We start from the raw sequence: 25,988 nt of genomic DNA on the forward strand, positions 1-25,988 counted from the left end.
ATTAGCATATAATTGAACATGGTATCGATTAATTTGGAAATTCACATAAGAGGAAAACTGCATTCTTTTTTTCATTTTGGATGTAAGATTTATTTATATTTCGGCTTCCTTCTGTACAGCTGTGTACTGTATTTATTCTTATTGTATTCTAATTTTTGCGTCATAACTTTTGCACTGTCCACTTCCTGCTGTGACAAAACAAATTTCCCACGTGTGGGACTAATAAAGGTTATCTTATCTTATCTTATCTTATCTTATCTTATCTTCCTTTAGCATTGTGATGAGCCTGTAAGGCAAAACTCGGGGTCAAATCTATAATGTATACCTGTTCGTTTCAGTAAGGCTCGGTAGATGAGCTAGCTACCTAACGGCTGTCGGCGCTGTTGCTAACACATGCTAACTATACCAGCTCTCCAGCTTGATGTGTCTGAGAGCTGATAGCCAGCGCACTGGCTTGCTTTGTATGATGCCGACTACAGTTTAACTGTCCATGCTAGCGAGCTAAGTGTGTGAGGAACGTGAAAGAAGAGAGGCTTGGCAGCACCCTCTAACACCACCACCACCACCACCGGCAGCATCCACTGGTAATCTTGACTACGGCTGTCTGTTGTCGCTAGCTGAAGTTCCTCCTCCGTTTGTGGATGAGGTAGTTTAGCTACTCAGACGAACCGGGGCGGCAGTCGATACATGTCTATCTGTCGACCACGAGGCGAGCTGCGAAAGGCAAATCTTGCAGTTCATGTTTCGCCAAGAGGTCGGTGTGGCGTCTTTTATTCCATCCTGTTCGTATCTTTTCCAACACGAGAAGAGGAATATGTCCAGATATAACATATACAGCCTGCTGGACTGGATCTACGGCGGGGTGGACCCCAAGTTTGAGGGCAACGGGGGCCCCGAGTGTGCTGCCTTCCTCGCTCCACAGCAGCGCATCAGCGAGAGTCTGGTCATCGTCCTCATCTCCTTGGTGGAGATTCTGGTGGCACTGAAGAAAATAAACATCTCCAAAGAGCTCAGAGTAGCCGGGAAAGACTGCATAAGAGCAAAGGAGGATAGTCTGGGCAAGAACCTGTTGCTGGTTACCCTGTGCATGACTTTCGGAGTGGAGGTTGGCTTCAAGTTTGCAACCAAGACTTTGATATATCTGCTGAATCCTTGCCATGTCGTCACCATGGTGCAGGTAAGCATGACACTGGAGGGAAAGAGCTGATGTGTGCCCTTTAGGATTACGAGTATGACTAGTGGGGATTTATTAGAAGATGTCATCTTCTCTTCCGAGCTGTCCTCTCAAAGCTGATGGGTTGATGGGGTATAAATTTTAGTGTGCTGGCTGGACTTCGAAGCCCTTGTTTTCATTAACTGGTTGTTGACCTGATCTCACCCATCTCCAGCTCTGGTGGAGCACCCTGATCGATATTTTGCAATCACTGTCTCTTAATGGCTTTATGGCGCCTTGAGATACATGAGCATGCTTTTTATTGAGCCATGCGAGGCTTAGAACAGGGGAAGAAATTATAAACTAATATATGTAGCACATTTAAAGCTTTTTAATAAAGTAATAGAAGCAAATTGATTCTAAAAACCACAGGAAATTCGGTAAGAAAGTACAAGTTTGAGCCTTGTTTGGACATCATTGTTCCGTGTGTTAGGGAGTTGGTCCAGTGCTGCCACGAAAGAAGACATCTCAAGTTCATTCCTTGGCTGTGAAACCAGAGCTGTCCCCCTCTTTGTCTCCAAATATTATTTTATGAAGCTGTTGTATCAACAGCCTGTAAGCCGGTGAGGTCAATTCCAGCCTGAGGTCGATGTCAAACTCTTTAATCAGCATTAGGGAGCTGTGTCTTTGCTTTTATGTGTTAAATAACACTTAGATCATGGTAAATGGACTGGTTCTTATGTAGCGCTTTTCTACTCATCTGAACACTCAAAGCGCTTTACTCAACTTGTGCATTCACCCATTCGCACAAGCACATTTTTCTAAGTGCTTTATAGCTAACATTCACACACATTCATACTCCGATGGATACACCGGAGAGCAATTTGGGGTTAGTATTGTCGCGAAATCGATCAATGTAGAGCAGTGAGACAAACCATGGAGGGCCCAGAAAAATAGGTTCCAGACATTAGTCACAGTTAATGGTACATCTTGTACATCTTTAATGGCTACAAACAGACATAGAACTTCTCTTTTCTATAACACCTTCCATACAAGGTAATAAACTTCAAGCCCTCAGGGTCTCTGGGGCTAATTATTGACTGTGGTCATCTGTTGCCAAGTAGAGTAAAATATAGTGAGACACCAAATGAGTTAAGGCCTCAGGCCTGACACATTCCTAGATTATATGTGTTATATGTATTGTAAGCATGCATGCAATCATCCTTCTATGTTCTAGTTTCCCTCAGCATGTATCACCTGGACAGTCACGCCAGTGACGCTTAAGACCCTTAATGAACCGAACATCAACTCGAAATAAGCACAAATATGCAATGTGTATGAAATCCTTCTGACCGTACTTGTAATAAAAGTTAACATAATGGAAGGATCCTCAAATGAACATCTTCAATAGACAACTTTAATGCAATATCAATATCCCAATAGGGCTGCCACGATTTGTCGACTAGTCACGATTACGTCGACTATCAAAATCGTCGACGACTGATTTAATAGTCGAAGCGTCGTTTGAAGCTTTGTAAGATCACAAAAGACGCAGGAATAAGTGGCAGGATTTAAGAGTGTAATAACGGACTGAAACAGAAGATGGCAGCATTGCATATACAAGGATGCCAGCTGCCGTTAAACCCCGAAGAAGAAGAAGAAGCAGCTGTGTCCCAGAATTCATAGCGCGGCCCAGCGCAGTTTCCAACAATGGCGGCAGCTAGTTAGTTTTAATGTTACTCTTATTATTCTTTCTGGGTCACAAAATAAACGTTTAACATATTTTCAGGCGAGAATGTAGCTGTGTAAACCTCAAATATCTGCTCAGTTTATCAGGACACCACATATTTTCAAAAGCGCTCCGACGTTTTCGGAGACATCTGTTACCCACTAGCTCGTTAGCGAGCCGGGGGCTAGGCTCACTAGCGCCGCGAGAACACCGGACTCCCCGCAAATCGTTTTCAAACCCACCGCCGTCTTTCGCTACTCAGGTTAAATATATATGAGTCACTTAGATAACTTAAAATGTTATTGTTTGGCTTTTTTTTTTTAGTATTTTATTTGTTCCTGAGTAAATCAGTTTGTCTGAGATTAAAGTTATAGTTTTTACACAGCTGAATAAACTCAAGCAGACAACTGATTATCAGAAGTGTGAGATGCTCCAGAATATACTCCAGTGTCCTGTTATATTTTAGATAGCAAGGAGTTTATTAAACTTCACCGAAACAATCTGCAAATTTCATTAAAATTTAATAAACTATCATCTTGTCTTTATTTTTAGTTAGCACAGACCTTAAACACTTAAAGCTGTAAGCTAATGATAGTTATATAAGAGCAGATGCTGCTGGTGCAATAAGCTGTAGTTTTACGTCCAATGGATGATGATCTGATTAGTCGACTAATCGCAAAAATAATCGGTGACTAGTCGGCTATCAAAATAATCGTTTGTGGCAGCCCTATATCCCAAGGATATTTGGCATGCAGACTAGGGGAAGCCAGGAATCAACCACCAACCTTCCGATCAGTAGATGACCTGCTCTACCACCTGAGCTACAGCCGCCCCATCATGAGTCAAAATATGCAGTACCTGCTTGTTTACACATGCAGACTGCTTGATCTTCATGGTGCATGACTGCCATGTGACAAGTCATCATGAAAATTGAAGAGTAGAGCAAAGCTGATGTGCTCAATGATGATGGATTTTTCAGGTTTCAGGGAGGTAGCATGACAACCAGCGGACACTGAAGAATTGCTGGCTGTGATGAAAAATTGACTGACTGTAGTAAAATGTCCTTGATGTAAGGGCGAGATGGACAGCAGTGTATGTGTTGTTGGTGTTAAAAGGGGTGTGATCAAATGAGGAAATGGGTTTTAAAAGGAAGTTGTACAGCTTTCACAACTTGTGAAAATCATCTACGTATAGATTTTTTTTTTCTCCCATCCAGAGGAGGGGTGGGTGAGGGGGTGTTGACACTGGCACCAACTGATTATTTGTAGCACGTGCTTGCTGGAGCTTGAATCTGATGTGGGGAGAAAAAAAGCTGGAAAAGAGAAGGCGTCATGCATTCCTGCATTCTTGCTTTATTAAAGGTAGTGCCTGTGGGCTCGGCTGTCTTTGTTGAACATTCTTCTAAAGAAATCGTGGCTTATTAATTGTTCTTTGTTTTGTTTCATGCATGCATGAGCTCCTATCGTGATCACACTTTCCTCATGTTGCATCTCTAGCGTATGGGTGTGGTTTTAATCCCTTTCAGGCCTGATGGAAACCTCAGATAAAAACATCTAAAGAGGGATGCAGAGCTCTCCAAGCACCCATTTATTTCCTGTCTCATTTGAGCTTGTTAAAGCTGTGCATCTGGAAACAATAGTGAGTTTCAGTTCACTCTTAAGTACACTCAATGAGGAACGAACACCACCTCTGTGCTGTTGAAAAGAAAATACCCTCTCGTTGCTACACTGCGTCAGTTTGCGTGCCTTTCAGTGTTGTTATGCAGCAGCTGGTTTTCATGACTGTTAACCAAATCCACATTTTGAAGAGGACTGGCATTATTCTTGAAAACACAAATTTGGTTTGCTAGTGAGTTTGATATTTTCCTTCTCCGAGCACAAAGCAATGCGACTTTGGGAAAATGTGGTGCTTGTTGGCACAGTCATAGTATCTGTAGGTGGAGGAATAGAGGCGGTGTCAGTAGGAGCTTTTACAGAGCAGCAAGTATGAGCAAATATCAAGGTGAGAAAGCCCCACAGGGGATGGAGTTTAGTGTGTGATGACTGAGTGCTTCACATCCAGCAGCACGGGTTTTTCGTACGTTTTCCACCACATAGTACCGCAGCAGTCATCGTGGCACGCTGAGGGTCTCCCGACTGATCAGTTTATTATCGTGTATTTCCGTTTGAGGCCAGCGGAAATGGGTGTGGTTCCATAAACAACTAAATCAAATAATGGGTATATCAAGTTGGAGAAATCTATATATGGAGGGGCACGCACTTTATGCTTCTTCTATGGCTTGCGATTGGTGCTAATACGAAGACAGTACGAACTTCCCCTGCCGTTTTATAGATTTCTAGATTTCAGAACTAGCTTGCACAAAGATAAAGAACAAAGAGCTTGAACATAACAGCTATTAAAAGACCTATTATACAAATTTCCAGGTTCATAGTTCTGTGTTCTGCTTATGATGGACCTCTGTGCAAACTGTTCATCAGTCCGACCTTACTGATTTACACTTCAATGGGGAATGAAAAACACCATGAACCCAGAAGGAGAAAAGTCCCAGCATTTATTTTTGTTTGTTTCCATCACGTATAATGCCAGCACTGACAGGTAGTGTCAGTGCTGGCATTAACTACCAAATGCCAGCACTGACATTTATGCTTGTAACCGCTTATGTAGGTTACGTTGTATGTTCTACATAGATTCTGTGTTGAACTCTGGTGCGGTCCCTCTGCTGTCTGAAACTGAAACAAGCCATTCTGTTTTTATCGACATAAAGAAGTTTTTTCATTGGCTCTCCCTCATAAATATGTTTGTACGTGAGCCACCTGCAGCCCACTATCACCTTAAGTGGATCAAACCAGTGAAACATTTAGAGTGAAAGTGTTTACACAGCAAGTCCCACAAATATCTTCATATAAAAAAGTGCAGTTTTAATAACAAGTCTGGTTTTCTACATGACAGAAATTCTGCTGTAAATGAAAGAAATCTGTCAGCATTTCTGAGCTGTAGCTCTAAGCTGTGTAAAATGACCAAAAATGTTGGTATCCAAGTTTTTCTTAATTCACAGACAGTGGATTCGCTCTGAAAATGGAAAATTATGTACTAAATAGTCATTATGTTATTTAAATGTTTATTTGTTACTTCAGTGCACTATAAATGGCCATGCAGGTCTTTATCAGTAGGAAAAGCTGTAGGAAAAAAATCCTATTTAAAAAATACAGTTAGTCTAAAATCCCTCTTTCACATTTTCTAGTGGGCCAGATTGGAGTCTTGGCAGGCCAGTTCTGGCCCCTGGGCCTTATGTTTGACACCCCTGGCGTAGAGCCTTGGATTCTGTCTGAGCTCTTTGCTTGTCATCATGAGTGTTCAGGGATAAAGGTTAAAGGCATTTACATCCATACAGTGTAACGTTTATACGCTGTCCAAATGAGGCATCGCCTGCCACTGGATTCTCCCTTTTTCTTTTTCTTCTTTTTTTTCCCACAAGTTAAAGACACACGACCTTCTTTTATCAAGTGAACTTTCTTCCCTTGTAGATCTCGCCAGGCACAGCTGAACTCGCAGCTAACAGATATCACGTGGGCACGTGATAAATGTTGCCGTCGGCTGCAGGAAACGTCAAGTCATCTGTCTGCAAAGCAGGTATCTTGCATTTCTGCAGCAGCTTTGAATGGATGCGCGTAGGCTGCCGATAAATGGATGTATCGCAGTATTAACAGTCTGTGTATGGCAAAAATAATCAGCACCATTATAACAGATCATCGGCCTCATCGTTAGGTATAGCCACATTTAATGTAGCAGCTGTCGCAATAACCCTGAGCATCACAGTATGTTTACTCATGTGCATCGCACTCGAAACACTGCGGCATGTCACTCTATGGTTGCACTCGTTAAAAGGAAGTCTGACTTATTAGCAATGATGTATTTTAATCTATAAATAACTCCTTTATCTTTCTATGCAAACAACTTTCAGCTGTACCCTTACCTTGACACAAGTTGGTACACACTGTGAAGGTAGTTTAAATGTCCCCATCATATTCGCCCATGCTGAACTATATTTGTCTGCAAGGTCATGTTCTCAAATTTTTTATTTATTTTGTCTTGTTGAATGACTGCTTTCCCTTTTACTCCCTATAATTCCAGAAAATGCTTCGAGTCAACACTGGTTTGACTCATTACTGTGATTATACAAGTGGAGATAATTCTATTAACTGTTGTTTTTGTTGTTGTTGTTGGCGGGGGGGGGGGGGCGGTATTATTGGTGCTCTGAGCTTTCTTTGCAGTCTAGACCCTTTCCCTGGCATTTATTTACATAGTCATATTTATTTCCTCATATTAGTTCTCCACATTGTGGACACTCTGCTCCGTTTAGCCATGGGTGCACCGCTGCTCTGCACAGCCAACAGCAACATGCCTGGTTCTCCGCTCATCCACTTAAATATAAAATATCAAATATGGAGTTACCTATAGTTCGTTGTATGTTAATCCTATCAATTGCTTCATCTAGCTAGTTCTGGCTAACGTTAGGGCCTTGATATCAAAATATGTTTAAACAAACAACCTGTTGCTAGGCAACCAAGGATGCCATGAGCATTTTTCATTGATTTCTATGGGTGTCAAAATGACTCTTTTAGCAATTCTTTGTTTCTTGCACACCCTGAAATTCACTATATGATGAATGAACCCATTTTAGAGTGAAATCTGACATGCTGGTATTTTTATTTCTAACAGAATTACATGGGTTTGAAAATTACAAGGGTTCTATGATATGGGAGCATTTTGATGCACTTGTGTGGTTGAGGTTTGCATGTTTTAGTGTGGTTGACGACTACAAAAACACCCACTCGCAATGCGTTGCTTTTTGAGCACATGACGCACTGTGTGATGTGTTTCCTGCAGAGAAATCCTACAGCTGTAAACTGTGTAATAGACCACAAAGAACAAACTGGACTTATTACAGATTAGCTTCACCAGCTTTAGCTTCAGTGTATGTGAGGAGTGGACCCAGTTCCAGCCTTGTTAATCCATCCTACAGCTCAGGTAACAAAACAGGCTCTCATATTAATTATGAAAAACTTGCTTCACACAATTCCGTCAGCACGCTAAATAGTTAACCAGCCCAGTTTGTTTGCTTTCAGCGGCAGAGCGAAATTCACACTGCATACCAGTCTGTCTTTTGTCACTGAGCTCGCCTCCTGGAAGGTTCATGGTCACAACTCTGTCAATGTTCACAGCAATCAGGAAGTCATTTCCTGTCAATGCCAATTAACTCAATGAGCATCGAAGAACATGCCAGTGACGACGCACGGGAGAGAACTGCGTTTCCTGAACCAGGAAATAAAAATATCTAGTACCTACTTATTAATTGATGGCCTTTCTCAGAGAGCGCAAATATGATTCATTTCTGTACCTTTTAGTTTGTTCAGTGAAAAAATGAACGTCAGATCTGGCATTAACTGACACCTAATTTTTACTGTGCATACCTGATTTGCATATTTTTGTACTTGCGTCACAGCAGATTTTATACCTTTTTTTTTCCTTTCTTTGTTTTTTAATCCAGGACTTCTTTGAAAATATACAGCAGTCACTGGATTACACTTAAGTAGTCTTTCTCACCTATAAATAGGATCATGACTTCTTGGGCCAGTGTCCCACCCAGAGATCAATCCTAGTTATAGGCTTAAGTGGGATTTTGAATTGAATTAACACAGAACGTCTTTCCCTGAATACTTCTTGGATCAGACCCAACCTTAGCATAATTTCAAATGAACTCAACTTATTTTGATCGAGGAATATCAGTGTCCGTCCAAGGTTGGAGTGCCGGCATGACCACATGAATTTCTCTTTCTTTTTGCTTGCATAAAGTCAACAATCAGAAGTGTTTATGGGCTAAATCTTCTTGCTCAGTAATTTGCATGAAATCCATTTCTGAGTCTATTCTCTTGTGTGCTGTTAAAGTAGAGCTAATGGCACCGCTGGAGCCAAGACCTTTACTGCTGCCACATACAGAAAAGCATCCACTTACTTCTCTTAAAAATGTGTGCAAATACAACCCATTATAACATTTGACATTTTATGATATTATGTTAATGTTATTTGCTGAATGTTGACTGTCAGTTTTTTTTTTTTCTTAGTTGGCTCGTACTGCAAAACTGTGGAAGTTGTCGTTATAAGAAAAATACTTCAGCGAATGTTGTGAATTATATACTTCTATCCTTCACGGCATTAATGTTCAAATAAAACAATATTTTGCAGTGAAGGCTGCCCTAAGGCTCTGGCTAACAGTCAAGCAAGGAGTGACAAACATAAGAAAGGCAAATTTAATGTTCTCCTCTGATTCTGTGATGCAAAAAGTGAACAAGGTCAAGCCGTTACAAATAAGTAAAGGATCAGAGGGTAAAGTGACACTAATGCCAAAAGGGTAGCGTTACACTAGCGATTAACAGGTGCCATAAACTGGTGATTGGCTGAAAGGTGATGGAGAAAATGACGGCATCACTGCCACGTTCAGGCAAAATATTAAATCGTCACACAATATCAAAACTGATTGACACAGAAGTGTTCATATGAGACTGAAATGAGCTAAAGAAACCTTACATAGTCTGTACAACCAATTATATGCAACATTTATTTGATAATAGCTCGCAACTCTATGGCATGTTTATTTTATAACGACTTCTTATTCATTTAAAATGAGAGACTTGAGGGCTCCAAGTTGCAGAACGTTGTCTAATTGCTTTGATAGCTCAGACATGAGACAAATTATCAAAGTGACAACGTTTAACTGCCAGCAACGTATTGCCAACCCCTGTTTACAATGGAGGCTGACAGTAATGACATCTGCAGGAACCAACAAACTGTCAGCTTTGGCAAGCACGTTTTATCCACGGCAAAACATTTTCACGCATTGTTTCCTTCTCGTGACTTTATTGTGGTGTTTTAAAACGCGAAACATGACTCACGTGTTAGAATGAGGGGGAAATATGTAGAAAAGACTGAAGATGTAAATATAACTATGAAAGTCTGAGTGTTTTTTAATAGTCCCACACACGCTGCAGATTAATAAAGTTGATAGGCACGCCACAGATCAATCCCGGAGACGCATTTAAAACAAAAAACAAACCAAATATATCAACTGTGTGTTTGGAGAATGAATCTCGGGTCAGTTTCTTTTCTGTAATTCTGTTTCCAGCCTTCAGGCAAACTAAGTTTTCGTGTGTCAGATGGTGTTTTGAACAAATTCCTGTTTGAACTATTCTCGGGGCCCAGTAGCCCAATCACCATGCACAGATTGCAGGCTGTCTTTTGATCCACTCTCCTTTACAAGAATAAAGTCAGATTGTTGGTAGAAATCATTTTTGGCAATGGAAATATATCAGGAAGTCACTTCACCTTTGTTTTCAAATGCTGCCTCCCTTTTCTTGTGAAAGCTGACTTCCAAGTAGTGAGCTGTGAACTGAGATTGTTTAGCATGAAATCAGCTCATTAGTGCCAACACCCAGCAGCTCTAATGCCTCAAATTCCATCCTAATTGTGGGCCTATCCTCTTGTCTGAACCTCTTCTATGTATTTTTTTTTTTCTTAATTTGGACTAAGGAGACCTTAGTTGCCTTTGGGATGTTCTGTTCAATGCTTCTGCTCTTGTGTTAGCACAAACTTGTTAAAGCAGTTCATTTTCTCTTGCAGAACTCGGAGCTGAAAGCTCTTAAAAGCCTTCGAGCTGTTCCATAACAACCGTATGAGCTTAATGCAATAATGTCGTTGCTCATTTCTCTCTGCTTTCCTCAACAGATCTTCCTGCTGGCCTGCCCGCCATGTAAGACAGCTATGGTTGTGTTCAGGTGAGCGTACGTGCACTCCTGGGTTCTTCCTGTTTAGTGTTTTCAACTTGTCGTCTACATTTAAGTTAAACTTTAAAGGTCTGAATTGGCAAAATATAGAGTTTTTTAGTGCAGACTGTAGAAAGGCCACGACTGCCATATGAGCCGCTTGTCCTGCTGAATGTAACGTCTAATGACTGGGCAGACAAAGCTCATGGTTTTTGTTTTCATATAATCCAAATTGTGGTTGACGTTGATTGTAATTACTTATTGGTTTCCCCCATAGTAAGCAGTTGTATAGTAATGTATTTGGGTTTATAGTCTCCTCTTCAACAACTCATCCGGTCTGAGCAGTTAATTATTCAGCAGAAATGACTCTGGTTTTGCCGGTGGGAACATGATGTGGGATTTACTCAGAAATAAATACAAGCAGGGTCACTTTCTGTTCCAGTAGCCCACGGGAGCCTCACAGTGAACACAGTGTACAGAGTCATAGCAACTTTATGAAACCACAAAAAGCTGGTTCTTACATGGGATAGAAATGTGAAACATGCCCCAATAAATATCCAATCGTTTGAAGAATTACTGAACTGCCAACATTATTTATCCACCAGGTCAAGATGTTCGTTCACATAGTCGGCTAGTTCATTTGTTGTCGTAACAACATATTTTAATTTGTCTCATTTATGTAAGAAATAGAGTCATGGCCTTTTGTTCGAGGCGCTTGTCATTTGTTTGTGTAAACATGGCATTTTACTCTGTGATGGTGGTGTGGAACCAGGCCCACTAACTGAAACATGCAAACCTCAAGTTTATTTCACCACATTTACAGTTTCAAAGTGACTGCCGTGTAGAATGCCCCAACTAATCCTGCTGCCCACCAAAGAGGGTTTGGTCTTCTACCTGCAATGAGCACAGCACATAACAAGTTTAAAATAGATCCTTTTTTATTATTTTAATATTTGACATTTTTGATGTGCTACATTTCCTGTGACTGCTTCACAATAACAGTCACTGTACCTTTCTGTAATGTGAAGTAGTAGCTGCTGGAAACGTTTGCTTGTTGCGTGTAAAGCTCAGATTCTCCTGCAGTAGCAAATGGTAAATCTATGTTTAAGATTACATCTTTATCCCTTTTATGTATGAAGGCAGTTCAACAACCACTGGACTGTACTTGCCAAATAAAAATTGTAAAATTAGCAGGAGCAGCGTCATATTAAATAGTTACTACATAAAGTAGAAGTTTACGCTACAACAGTATCAGAGGTTCAGGTCTTGGCCTATGACATGCAATTAATTACAGTGATGGAAAAATATAAGGTCGCTAATGCTCGTTACGCTTTGTAAATTTTGAATTTGAATGAACCGCTTTTCAGAAGAGTGACAGCCGGACTTATTTGAAGCGGCATTACTTCGGCACTGCTGTTTTCCCGGCGACCTCGTCTGTCACAACAGTTATTTTGGCTCATTTGACAAAAAGAGCAGTCACAGGAGATAGATGGAGCTCCACACTCTGACACACATGCTCCTTGGCTTCTGTTCTGTATTTGGAGCCTCTTAACATTAATGTTAGTTCAAAAGACACATTTTTCCTTATGCTGGGTTTATTTATACAGGTTTACTAAATAAGCATCGCAGCTCCCACTAGGAGCAGATAGGCTATATGTGTGCGCTGGATGGTGCAACTAAAAGCTTCAAACCAAATTATACTAATTAGTCTGAATGAGTAGATGGATGCACTGATTTGTTAAATCGTGACATCAAAGCAAATTTATTTTGAGAGTGATCGCCTGAAACTTTACTGACCTGACTTTAGACAATAAGCGCTCCCACAAGAAACTGACCTTGACAAAGAGTAAGAGACAGCTGCTGCTAACAGCATCAGGGAGGAGTCTGATTGGTTTTCGGCAACATGGGATAGAATCTAAGCTGTCCTCCACCTGTTCCTCTGTCCCTTATATCAGCTGGAATTGATTCATATGTCAGTAGTGGCAGAGTCTTCTATGGGTTGAATGCTTTGGGGAGGGCAAATGGCCTGCAGAAGTCAAGAGGGGAGTGTAGTAATAACAGCCCTTTTCCCTCCCTCTCCTATTCTGTTTTTTCCTCTTTTCTTTCATTGATGATAAATCTGAAAGAGATGCTTTAGACAGACTCACACTTGTTAGAAAGCCTTTATTGTTTTAACCATAGCTCAACCCCGGTAACTTCTCTCCTCTGCGCTGCTCTGTGTCTGGAGAGGGAAGAGAGCAAAGTGAAACCAGAAGGACAGGAGAGAAACTAACATGACTCAGAAAGGTTTACACAGATTAGGTAAATAGCAAGTGACCTTGTAGGTATTTTTAATGTCTGACATTTTTATTGTTTTCAGGCTGCAGGTCCACATGTTGAATGGTGCATTACTTGCTTTAATGTTCCCTGTAGTCAACACCAGACTGGTAAGTAGACCGTGATCTTCAGATCTCATTTATGAGCAGCCCTCTTCTAGCCTTTGTTAGGTCTCCAAGGTGTACAAGGTTAAGTGTCGGACTCACTGAGCAGCTAAACGAATGTTATCACTTACCTCTGGAACGGCGATGTTGTGTTGAAAAAGACTACACTGTGTCTGTGCAGGTATCATTGGTTTCCTCTATAATATCGTAAGCTCTAGAACTTGCTGTGTAAAGAGACCTATGATGATGATTATGTTATGATTTGGCGCCGTATAAAACGATTGAATTAAAATTGAAAGCTCTGACTCACTCAAGGCGCAGCTTGAGTGGGTGCAGGAGATATTTCACAAATTTAAACTTGATCTGTTTGAATGAAGTCACTTTGGTAAGTTTTAAACTTAAAAAAAAAACCCAGCATAGCCATTAAGACTAAGTGCTTTTCCTTTTATAACAGTTCTCACAGAAATAAGGCTGAGCTGTTCTGCCATATCTGCAGTTCCCTATCAGATAAACTTGTTTTTCTCAAGCAGGGAATGAAGGCTTACACAGCTGTTTTGCATTTTATAACATCAATAAACTTTATGTCAGTATTTCTTACAGAGCACAGTAAACTATGATTGCACCCTGAACATTACGTGCCTGCCAACCAACAGGAAAAGAGGCAGTTTACATCAGTCACTTGTAAATTAAAAAAAACACTGTGGACAAAGATCTCATGTGTTTCTTGAGTTATACCATTAAAGGGAACCCATATTATGCTTTCGTGGTCGACACAGTGGATCATCTGTCTCCATCTAAGCCTGTTCCTACCATTCTCCTCAGTCACACCAACCCTTTACATGTCCTCCTGCTTTACATCCATAAATCTTCTCTTTTGCCTTTTCCTGCTGCCTGACAGCAGGACAAACAAAGGGTGTAGCCATATTCAACATCTGTTGTTCAATATTTGCACTGCATCTGTCCTCTGCACATATCTAAACCATCTCAGCCTTCCCTCTCTAACTTTTGTCTTTAAAATGTCCTTGAGATTCACTTGTTTCTAAACTATCCATCTATCTTGGGCTCTGCAGCTCTTCCTGCTGTCTTTTTGGTTGCGCCACTGTTTCTAAACCAGACATCATAGCAAGTCTGACTGCAATCTTGTAAATCTTCCCTTTCACTTTTGCTGCCATTCTTCTTTCACAAATCACCGCGACACTCGTCTCCACCCACTCCACCCAGTTTTAAAAAAACAAAAAAAACATGGTCAACATATGTACACGTAATCCCTGAGAAACGAAAGCTCCAACTTCAAACTGCTGTAAACACTCAAGTTTCATACAATTTTATTATTATTATTATTATTATTATAGATTTTGTATGATGACAGTGATCATTAATGAGGCCATACATTTTTAGAAGAAAGGTGCCTTATAAAGGCAGCTAAAATAGACAGACGGTGTACCTGCTGTTCTTCCATCTCTTTGTTCACTTGGGTAATGTTCTGTCATGGTTGCTTGTTAAGCAGTAGCATAGCTGGAGACTGTGAGGCCACAGGTCTTTAAGATTTCAGGGCCCAGAGCAAGTTGGGGGCTGTTCTGCTGTATCTGGGTGCCGTAAAAGAATTAAAATGGTTTGTTTGCTTTTCATTTTCTCAGCTGCCATTTGAGAAAGAGATCTATTACATCCAGCACTCCATGATGTACCTGGTGCCTGTTTATCTTTTCAGGAAAGGAGGTAGGTGTTTCTTCATTCTGACTTTTCACATGTCAGCCGAGCAAAGTGATAATATCTCCATGGATGGATTCACTTTTTGTCTGTGTCATTTGAGATGCTGTGGATACCAGCTTTTTGTTTTGTCTGTTCAGTGTCTGTTAATGAAAGATTGTTTGGTCATTTCCACTTACATAGATGATACTGAAGAGCAACTATAAAACCAGTTTAACTAAAAGGAGTTCTCTAAAGAGCTTGGAAGGAAAAGCGTCTGGACTTCTTTAAGTTGCTTGAAGACGTTTCACCTCTCATCCGAGAAGCTTCTTCAGTTCAAAGTTCAAATGGTGTCGAATCCCAGATTTAACATGTGTCCTAGGGGAGTGTCCCCCCAAGAGGGTCATGAACTCCCTGTTGATCCTCCACCTAATCACACGAGCCAAGATGTGAAAAGGGGTGTAGGTCACAATCAGCCAAGGTTTCGGGTGAACCCGCTATAAAAACCTAGCTCTTTAGACTACAATGACCTGGATGACATAAAAGGAGTCTCATACAACCATATACAGGAGGCCCTTTAATACAGCTAACTTTCAAACAGTACTACTAAATTGCTCAATCTCTATATAGCAGATTTCATACTGCTTATGGCTGAAAGTACTGCACCTCTTACATGTTACATCTATAGGAACTGCCATTGGTGCTTAATGTCAGAGAAACCCATACTACGAAGCACCAACTGCAGTTTCTGTGCTGACGATAATGTCAGAGGAGGTTTGGGACTCTGCAGTTATCATGTAATTTTGACAGCAAATTTTGATTTAGTTAGGACCTATTTGGACCATTAAAACAAACACACACACACACACACACAGGGGCAGATCAAATGTGCTCATCCAACCTTACAGTACAAGGAGATCACTTCCAAACTTGTCCTTTCTTTCAACACAACTTGATTATGTCTGATTTGAATTGCATCTCTCCAGAATATTTTCGTAAAATGTTTAATCACTGAAGTGTCAGTACATTTCATCATAGTTTTTGCCCTCCTACATTTGTTTTTATTTAGCCATCTTCTTATTTTCGCCCGATGATAAAAGTCATGGACAAAAACTATGACGAAAATCATTGGTCAACAAAATTAACAGTGGTGTCAGAAGAGTGTTGGTGAATTTTGCATATAGTGCATTTCAACAGTTGTGAACCCCACTCTGTAGCTTGGCATGGGCTGAAGTTTCTGTCGCTCCTAGATGCAATAAGACCTTTTACAGATAACTGTGACATTTCATCCCTCCCAGACATTTCAAACACTGACTTGTTGCAACGGTGGCTTCGTATTACAACAGAGCGAGTACAGAGCTCTGTAAAACAACCTATTTTTCTGCAAGTGTTTGTGTATGTGGTAATAGGCGCCAAAACACCTGAATTTCAAAGATTAAAAGACTTTGTCCCCCTTGTCCATGTGGTGTCCCGACTGACAATGTCTGTGGTAAAACTTTGTGCTTACTTGTAATTGTCCACTAAGGGAAAAACCAGTGTGTCCAAGCCATGTGACTGCACAACTTTGAAAAAAATTCACTGACAGTTATTTTGTTCACACACCATCACTTGAACCCAACCACCAATCCCCATCCCAACCCGTCATGGCAGATGCCTACCCCTCCCTGAGCCGCCTTGTGCCAGAAGTTTCTTCCTGTTTAAAAGGGAGTTTTTCCTTCCCACTGTCGCCAAGTGCTTGCCCATAGGGGGTAATCTTTTTTGATTATTAGGCTTTTCTCTGCATTATTGTAGTGTCTTTACTTTACAGCGTAAAGCTTGAGGCCACTATTGTTATGACTTGATACTGTATTAGTTAAAGTTTAACTGAATTATTGGACTAATTTTTTGATTATTTGGCAACAGTAGATCTATTATGCATTAGACATTATTGAAAGCTCAGTAAAGCACAATAGAGAGCCTTTGAAAGCTGGATATGGACTTGGGTTTAAAAAAGCGACCAGGTTATAGTTTCTGATTATGGACTTGGTGAGTGATGCCTTTTTTTGTAGCTCATGGTGATCCACACTCAGTTATGTTTACTCTCTGGAAGTTTCACTTCTAGTTTGTTAACTAGTCTTATTTCCTTGTTGTGTGCCTCTTTTTGATTTTGCCAATCTCAGTAAACTAGTTAACATGGTTCCTAAAAATTGTTTATGCAACGTGTTGTGAATGCAGACAGATTTGAACATGAGCACAGCTCTTACTGAAGACATCTGAGCTGTTAAAACCCAGGGGTTGATAAAAGGAACTAAATGAGTGAGTCTAAAGCAGGACATCAGTGGGAGCAACGTTTATTCAACTTTATTCAAACCTTGATCTGTAAGCACAGATGACAGTTCATCTTGTTTAACTGGTAAAACTGACATCGATGCAAATTTTCAAGCTTGTAACCCAGTAATAGAATAGAAGTGCCTGATCATGTTTATTAGCAATGTAACAGTAGAGCTCAACAGATGGGGTTATTTTCTTGCCTATGCAAATCCAATTCCAGAAAAGTTGGGATGCTGTTTAGCATATAAATGAATGCAGAATGCAATGGTTTGCAGACCTCAAAGCTGTAATTTCTTCACAGTAGAACACATTTTAAATTCACACATTTTACATGTGAAAAATATTAGCTCGTTTTGACTTTGATGGCAACAACAAAAAGTGAAAATGGGCAGCGGTTCTCCATTCTGCGATAAATTGCATTTCAGATTAATGTTCCTCATCTACAGTGCATCTCTATCATCAAAAATTCAGAAAATCTGAAGAAATCTCTGTGCGCAAAGAACACAGAAAACCAATATTGGAAACCTGTGATTGTCATTCCCTCAGTGTGCATTGCATTAAAAGCAGGAATGATCCTGTCAGAGCCTAATTTCTGTCCCATTCATAAATGCAGCTTAAAGCATTAAATTGCATTACATTTACAGCATGCCAATAGCTTCAGAATTAAGGTTGTACAATTAGAGCACATTTGATACGACTTCCTGGTACTTGTCCTCCGAATGCCAGCAATGAGCAAACAGGAAAAGCCAGTTTGACACCATATCCTGTTTCTTGTTTTTTCTGTGGTTCCACTTTCTCTCTATGAACTCTGCTGACGTGTTAAGGACACATAAAAGAGGAAGTGTATAGAAATAGCTTTTGGTTCTTCTCTAGTTTACATGTCGTCAAACGGGTGGCCAGGACTGGCACATATGACACATTTTGTGTGTTTGCTGTCTCTTTAACTCAAAGTGTTTCTTTTTGCAGGTGTGTACAAGCCTGAGCCTCTGGGAGATATGTGGTGGGCTGTGCTCTCTACAGGCATCCTGTTCTTCTATCACTTCACCTTCCTGCAGCTCCTTGGCCTGGTAAGATGGAGCCCTCTGCTGGACACTGTGTGCTATTTCACTATATTTTTATTACACCATCACTGCCTTAGACATAAAGTTGTGGTAAAGCTTTAAGATTTAAAAAACAAACAAACTGAAATTGTAGGTTTTTGTTTTTAAAAAAAATAATAACATAAACCTAAAAAATAGTAGTTACACAGGTACAGAGGGAAAAAAGTATTTCAGCATTGGCCTAGACTGTTAAGGTCTAAGCTTAATGAGCAAACCCTTGTGAAAATACTAGATATTTTTGTTTAGAGTTCACAGTGTAGCTAGAGCTGTTCATCCATTCACCCATCCACTCTGTCATAGGAGGGGTTGGAGCCTGTCTCAGCTGACATTAGGCGGGGTACACCACCCTGAGCAGGTCAACACTATCGCAACCATTTACTCTCGTATCCAACTTAAAATGACCAACACGCATAACTTTGAACTATGGGTGAAAACCCACACGAGGAGAACTATTGGTCAATTTAAAAGTGAAGAAAATGTATATTTGGATTTAAAATTATGGCCTTTTATCTAGAGCTAAAAAACATTACACACTGCAGTTGATAAAATGGAGCTTAGTTAAGTACTCTGGATGATTTCTCATTTAGCAACATGCATACTTTTCCCCCAATATGTCCTGGATAGTTAATCATCTGCCAATTTTTGGATTGGTCTGCAGCAGGCAGCTAAACAGAGACAGCAGGTATAATCATTGTCATGTTTTTAATCCATGCATGTCTGAACTGGTCCCCACAGTGATGCACACATGTTAGGCCTGTTTCTGAACATGCGACGTGCTTATGAACACCAACAAACAACCTCTTTTTCCCATTTTACAAAGTTAATACTTAAATTTTCACATAAATAATTTACAATAAGTAAATATTAAAACCGAAAGAGCTGATTCAGATCATTTTATACCAGCTTGTACAAGCAAACTGTAGGTGCATTTCCTTTATACTACTCTTAAAAATAATAAGTGAGTAATAAAAATAAACTAAACAGGGTGTCACTGGGGTAGAAAGGGAAGAGTGAGGTTTATTTGTAATAGAAGCAGGAAAATTTGGCAGGCGTAGGCTTCTGAGCGATGAGGGCCAAACTGTGACAGCACAGGCTCAGAGCTTCATGTGGACTGTTGTCAGCATGCTGTTGGTAATACTTATCAAAATTCTTCAAGGAAGGACAACCTGTGTACCAGTTGCTGCAGATGATACAAATATCCTGTTGTATCAAATCCCAAAGGTTCTCTATTGAACTGAGATCTGGTGACTGTGGAGGCCAGTGAGTACAGTGAGCTCATTGTTGAAGAAAGCAGATTACGGGGTACGCTGTGATTATAGAAGGATGGACACGGTCAGCTCCCTGTTTGGCTTGTTCATGCAGGCTGTGGTGTTTGAATCGTGCTCACTTTGGTACTAAGGGGCCCCACCTGTGCCAAGAAAATATCCACACCATTACAGCACCAGCAGCCTGAACCACAGTCTGACTCTGACTCTACCATCTGAATGACACAGCAAAAATCAAGAGATCAGACCGAGCAACGTTTTTCTAATCTTCTGTCCAATTTTGCTGTGCAGTGAGAATTGTAGCTTCAGTTTCCTGTTCTTAGCTGGCAGCAGTGGTAGCCATCCGGTTAAAGGTTTGACATGCTGTGCGTTGAGAGATGCTCTGCTGAATACCTACAGTCCAGCCATTCTCCTCTGACCTCTGGCATCAATGACACATTTTCACCAGCAGAGCTGCTGCTCACTGGGTATTTTCTTCTTTTCAGACCATTCTCTGTAAACCCTAGAGATGGCTGCGTGGGAAAATTCCCAGTTGGGTCAGCAGTTAATGAAATACTCAGACCAACCAGTCTGGTGCCAACAACCACATTCAAAGCCACTTAAATCACCTTTCTTCCTCATTCTGATGCTACGTTTGAACTCAGATTGTCTCTACCATGTCTACATGCCTAAATGGTATTGAGCTGCTGCCACGTGATTGGCTGAGATATTTGCATTAATGAGCAGTTGAACGGGTGTACCTAACAAAGTGTGTGTGTGATATTGTTAGTCATAAATCCTGAGATATTAACACCTAATTATTGATGATCCACTGATGCTGCCTGTTTGGCTTGTTCACAACTTTAGAGTTTATAGTAAAAAATTATGCAGCCTGTTGCCTCCAAATTGATCTCCTATTTTGGACCAACATTCAGTTTATTTTCTGCTGGATGAAAATCAGCATTATTCCCTAACAAAGCAATTCATCAGCTTTAAGTTCCAGGGTGTTTCTGGCACAAAGAGGGCAGAGAGTAGCTGCTTGATTGAAAAATGATAGTACAGAGTAATCAATGAATTGTGATTGTAAGGCCCACAGTGCTGATGTTTGTCTTTTCTAGCATGTGCTGACTAAATGGTTGTAAAACCCCTGAAAATCTTTAGTAATTACAATGATACGACTCATTCAACAGCCGGTTAATAAGTCATGGAGGATTTCCAGGCAATGAAGTCTGACATCAGTCAATTAAGTGTCTGCTTTTTGGAGCTGAAATCTATTGGAAGAGAATGATTGTAAAGATATGTACAGCAAAGTCAACCATAATGTTTGCTTAAAAAAATTAAAATAATGAATTATCCACTGGATAAATTTGGATTCATATTGGCATCAAATTAGGTCTTACTCTGTCTCGTCTCTGCTCTCCTCCAGGCGACTGAGGTCAACTTGAATAACATGCTCTGCCCGGCTGTGTCCGATCCATTTTACGGCCCTTGGTACCGGGTTTGGGCGACGGGCCACCAGACCTTGCTGACGCTCATCCACGGGAAGCTCCTCACACTCCTCTCGCAGCACAGCGGCACCGCCTGCAGATACCTGCTGGACACACTCAGACTGCGCAGCAAGAAAGTTGACTGAATGTCCACGAAGGTGCATTCAGACCTAGCCTTTCACTCCTTTTACTCCAAATGCCTGCTTTTACAGTGTCTTTTTTTTTGTCTTTCTTTTTAAATCAACATTTTAATGCATCTTTTAAGACTTGTTTCACAGAAACAAGCGAGCATTTCAGGGCCAGTGAATCTTCGTGTCATTCTTTTAGCGTTGTAGTTGGCTTGCATGCACAAACGTACCGGGCATTTTAAAGCTGGCACTTAGAATTGTGGCGTTGGCCAGATTTTAGCCCTTGTTCGTTTTTTTTTTTTTTTTTTTTTTTTTGTTGTTTTTTATTTTCAGAAATATGTCAGCGAATTTGTGGCAATTACTCCAGCTGCTTCTTTTTAAGCTTTGAGGACAGAAAATAGGGGTCACCCAAATGTCACTACTGATCTCCAGCTGTTACACTTTTCTGATTGTTGTCGGGGGTTTTTTTTAAAGTTGCACTAGATCATATGTTAGCGAGTTTATTTGCTTCAAACTTGAACTTTGGAGCTGAATGAAAATCTGAGCAGTTGTAAAAGTTACTGCCTGTGTATAGCGTGAGGATTTCTGTTTGACACTCTCAGTGTTGTTACGACTGAAAGCTTTCTGGCGTTCTTCTGTTCCCACTTGACTCCACGGCTGTGCGGGTTATGAAAGCATCGCCGTGGAGGTTTCTTTTGCCTTTCTGTCTCCAACTTGTTCAGATCATTCCAGTTGTGATAATCAGGGGACAGGAGGGTGTATTAGATGCTGCGACTCAAAGCAGTGAAAGAGGATCCAGAAATCTACAGTGGGATGTTAATATTATCTCTGTGAAGGAGTTTTTTTGTTTATTAGTCTTTGTTTTATTGTGCCGTTAGACCATAATAAGTGAGGTATAATCTCGAGTGGGAGGAATTCGGTGTTTCCCAAGATAAAGTGTCTTTCTGGGTTGGATTAATGTATCTTACAAAACATCCATTCTCTCCACCGCAACTGTAACGAGCCACACTCCAGTTTGTATTTTAAGAAATGCATCTGATGTTCTGCATCAGGTCACTGTGGGTCATTTATTCATGGCCCGTTTGAAAGGAAGTATTAACTGATAAGTTAGAAGATGTCAGTCATGGTATGTATCATTTCAAATATGAGGGATGTGTGTGTATATTACTGTAGCATATTCTAAACTTCACTGCAAAGAAGGGATAAGAGGAACTTTTGTATTTCTATCAGTTTGAGTGTATGTGCTGTATTGAAAATAAAGGTGATTGTAGCTCATCACAGTTCTCCTTGTGTGTATGTTTAAGCGTGTATTTTTTGCCTTTTAACCATGTTGCTTGCGTTAGTATTAAATCTGACTTTATTCTGCTGACGACCAACAGATATTACCACTTTGTGTCTCCGTTAATACCGTGATCATGAATTGGAGCTCGCCAAATAGACTGGCATTGTGGGAAATGTGCATATTGTTACAAAGAGCTGAGAAGATTAAGAGGATTTGCCATGCAGCCAGCATGGAAGTAAAAAGGTATCTAAGCTCTACACTGCAGAAAATGCCCTGCTTCAAACAATATAAATTATAATTCAGGATTTCACACCACAGCGCTCATGCTGATAATGAGGTCCATAGTTTTTTGTGGGGTTTTTTGGAACTGTAATACATATTTTTAAAGTTTTTCCTCTGTGCACTGTCACAGTGGATTTTAAATCAAGTGTAATGAAAATAGAGACTTTTAGCTTTAATTTAAGGTTGGCTAAAACAAAATTTGCATCAGTTTTTTAGGAATTTTTGCAGAACTAACTGTGCAGACTCTTTTTGTCTGCCACATTCTAATCTGACTTTATATTGGAGCGGTTTACACCGTGTTTTCACATTTATGGGGCAGGACGGTGGTTAGCACAGTTGCCTCACAGCAAGAAGGTGCTGAGTTCAATTCCACCATCACGCCAGGGCCTTTGTGTGGAGTTTGCATGTTCTTTCCGTGTTTGTGTGGGTTCTCTCCGGGTACTCCGGCTTCCTCCCACAGTCCTAAGACATTCAGTTAGTGGGGTTAGGTTATTGGAAACTCTAAATTAGGTGTGAGTGCGAATGGTTGTGTGTGTCCAGGAGACCTGTCCAGGGTGTACCCTGCTGGGATAGGCTCCAGCGCCCCCCCGCGACCCTGAAAAAGGAGACGTGGAAGTGAATGAATTAGGCATGTGTTGATTTCACACTGAGACAATTTTAAAGTCTAAAAAGTGTCCTTGGGTGTTCATGATTTGGTTGATGTTGTTTTTCTGAACCAATGAAAGAATACTGTAGTTCTTCTGTGACCTTACAGTGAGCTGCTCACTGCTTTTCTTATTTGCAAGAATGTTTCAGATTGTTGATTTGGCCACTTCTACATTTCTTTTTTTTTTTTTTTTTAATTTATGAGGGCCTCCCTCATTTGTACTCGTATCTCTTCGTACATCATATTGAGAGTTTTGATGAAAAGCTACAAATTGCACATTTATCACTTGGATCAACTCTATTATCTGCTTAATTTCTCATAGAATAACAAGGGAACCGGTCTGAACCTGCCCTACTTGCCCATCAATTATCCAATTGCTTTTGTCTGACAATGGGAGACTATAAAAATGGATGTAATATGCTTGTCAAATATCTTGAATTTATTTATTTTTAGAAAAAAAATTACCCAGCATGACATACTAAGTTCATTATTTTTATGAATTGACTTAAAACTCAGAACAGAGAGACCGCAAAGTTTAAGAGCTGATCTAATTAAGCTCACTAGAAATGAGCGATGGAGGTGGCAAAGACCAAATTACTCATCTTGTTAGATTCAAGATTGACAACCACCGTCGGCCTATTTTAAAAACCGGTTTTCTCCCAGTCCCACCAGTATTGTCTGTTACTCTCTCTGCAACCTTGATATCCGTAGGAGCATATTTGACAGGCAGCAAGCACAACTCGACAACAAACAGTGACATGCTAGATTAACTTTGGACAGCCATCCATCAAACATTCTGCCCCTATTATTGTTGCGCCTGTTAATAAGGGTTGCACACACGTTTCATACACTGAGCACAAACTGTAGTAACATAGCCAGTATAAAAGGGAACACCACAGCCAAAAACCAACTGGATTATTCAAACCAAATATCAAACCAAGTTGAGAGAGAATCCTAAACAGTGAGCTTGTCAGAGACGGTGGTGCTATGCTACAAGAAGTTACTAACAAAGTCTCAATTCATGTAGCTACAAACTAGGGGAAAAAATTTTTTTTTTATTTTTTGTTAAAAAGCCATCATCACAAACCAACTGAAGGCTAAGATTAAATAGGGAGACCACAAAATTCATTTCTTCTCATTTTACATCTCTGCAAGAAGGGAATGAATTTGTCCTAAATTGTCAAACTGTTCTTCAGATAATAAGACCTTCAGATATACTACAAAATCCGTTTGCTGCCAAGTTGCAGCATGACTCATGAGCACTCAAGCCTCAGCACTGTACGTTACGGTTGGCTGTTCTCTCTGAGGCCAGACAGGGTAAAAAGCTTTAAGTGCAGCATATTGACTGAAGTGAGCTGCAGAGAGTCTTCACGGGCCTGTAGCACCTCATGATTCCAGACAGTCAAGAGTGGAGGTTGATCTAAAACCACCGCAGTGGCTGCAAAGAGACGCTGGATTACAATACACGTTGCTCTCCTTGAAATACTGGTAAGCAAAGTAACATACTGCTCGGCCAAGGAGGGAACTTTTTGATTTGTTACGGTTGATTACGGAACTCGATGGCACGTTTTGTAACTCTTGGCACATGACGTATAATAATTGCTCCGAATTATAGAAAATGAATCCAAGAGAAATTGAAAGAGGTGGCGTTTCTTGCATTTACACCACCACCATTAATTTCCCTCACTCACCGATATCATTTATTCTGGCAGATGGAAGCCCGGAGGCAGACTCAGGAGAGAATGTGATGTGTCGGACAGATTTGACCTCACGCCAGGGTTCACGTGTGCTTACATGCAGGCAGCAGACTGAGCCACTCAACTGTCTCTGAGCTCTTAGCCCCAAAGTGTCATGTAACAAGTATTTTCAGATACACCTGCCCAGACTGTGACGGGAGTGCAGCTCAGACATTTCGGTGGGAGAAATAGTAGAAAAGTAGAGCAAGTATGTGAAATCTCTTATTATGTTCACAGCTCCACACAACCCCTAACACACACACATTTGCTTTTTTTTTTTTTTGATTTATTTTCATGAGAACACAAATATAGAAATCTGTCAGATGATGCATTAATAATGATATCCACTTTCTAAATATAGTGTAGATTCTACATGCATTTTACAACAGAGAGAACCGCATAGCGCTGCTTTTATGTCTCATTGCAGAGATGCTTAGTTTGACTTGTATTTCCTATATATAATTAGTATAAATTATAGCATATGCAGTGCTATGCAAAAGTCTTGACCCACATTTCTTTACAGTTTGCAAGGAAAATGGGATATCAGTGCAGGGATTTATTGAAATGTGCCAACATACTTGGAAATACATTGTTAGGCACAACCTGAACTCTTTTAGACAAGCTCTCTTGTAATTTCTTTAGGTAGCCTTTAGGAATAGTTCTCCCGGCTCATCGAAGGACATTCAAAGATACAAAGGAGTATTATGGCCAGATTAAGGAAAAATAATATTATTGTTAATTTTGAGAAAAAGTCAGAGTCAAAATTTAGAATTTAAAGTAGTCGTTTCAAGTCAAACTACTGCCATGGCCGCTCTACGCATGTGACCAGCTCTCATGTGGCTTCAACAAACCATAGACGGATCAGCTGAAGTGCCAGAGGTGACTGCTGTTTTGAATTGGTGCTATGTAAATAAAATTGAATTGAACAGAATTTATGCTACCACTTCTTCTTGTTTCCTGTAATGTCC

At 40.4% G+C, this 25,988-nt stretch overlaps 1 protein-coding gene across 1 annotated transcript; it reads left to right on the forward strand.

Moving 5' to 3' along the window:
* Positions 1-332: 332 nt before the first annotated feature.
* Positions 333-21,490, forward strand: tmem164 (transmembrane protein 164). The gene is made up of 6 exons (XM_085420185.1): positions 333-1,177; positions 10,662-10,711; positions 13,059-13,125; positions 14,757-14,835; positions 18,082-18,182; positions 20,886-21,490. Exons 1-6 carry the CDS (start codon positions 740-742, stop codon positions 21,090-21,092), a joined length of 942 nt encoding a protein of 313 aa, XP_085276311.1. The 5' UTR covers positions 333-739; the 3' UTR covers positions 21,093-21,490.
* Positions 21,491-25,988: the final 4,498 nt, after the last annotated feature.

Source organism: Rhamphochromis longiceps, linkage group LG10 (assembly GCF_057381845.1).
Source record: "Rhamphochromis longiceps isolate RC_006_pf linkage group LG10, R_longiceps_female_GT1.1, whole genome shotgun sequence".
In the NCBI taxonomy this organism is placed as follows: domain Eukaryota; kingdom Metazoa; phylum Chordata; class Actinopteri; order Cichliformes; family Cichlidae; genus Rhamphochromis; species Rhamphochromis longiceps.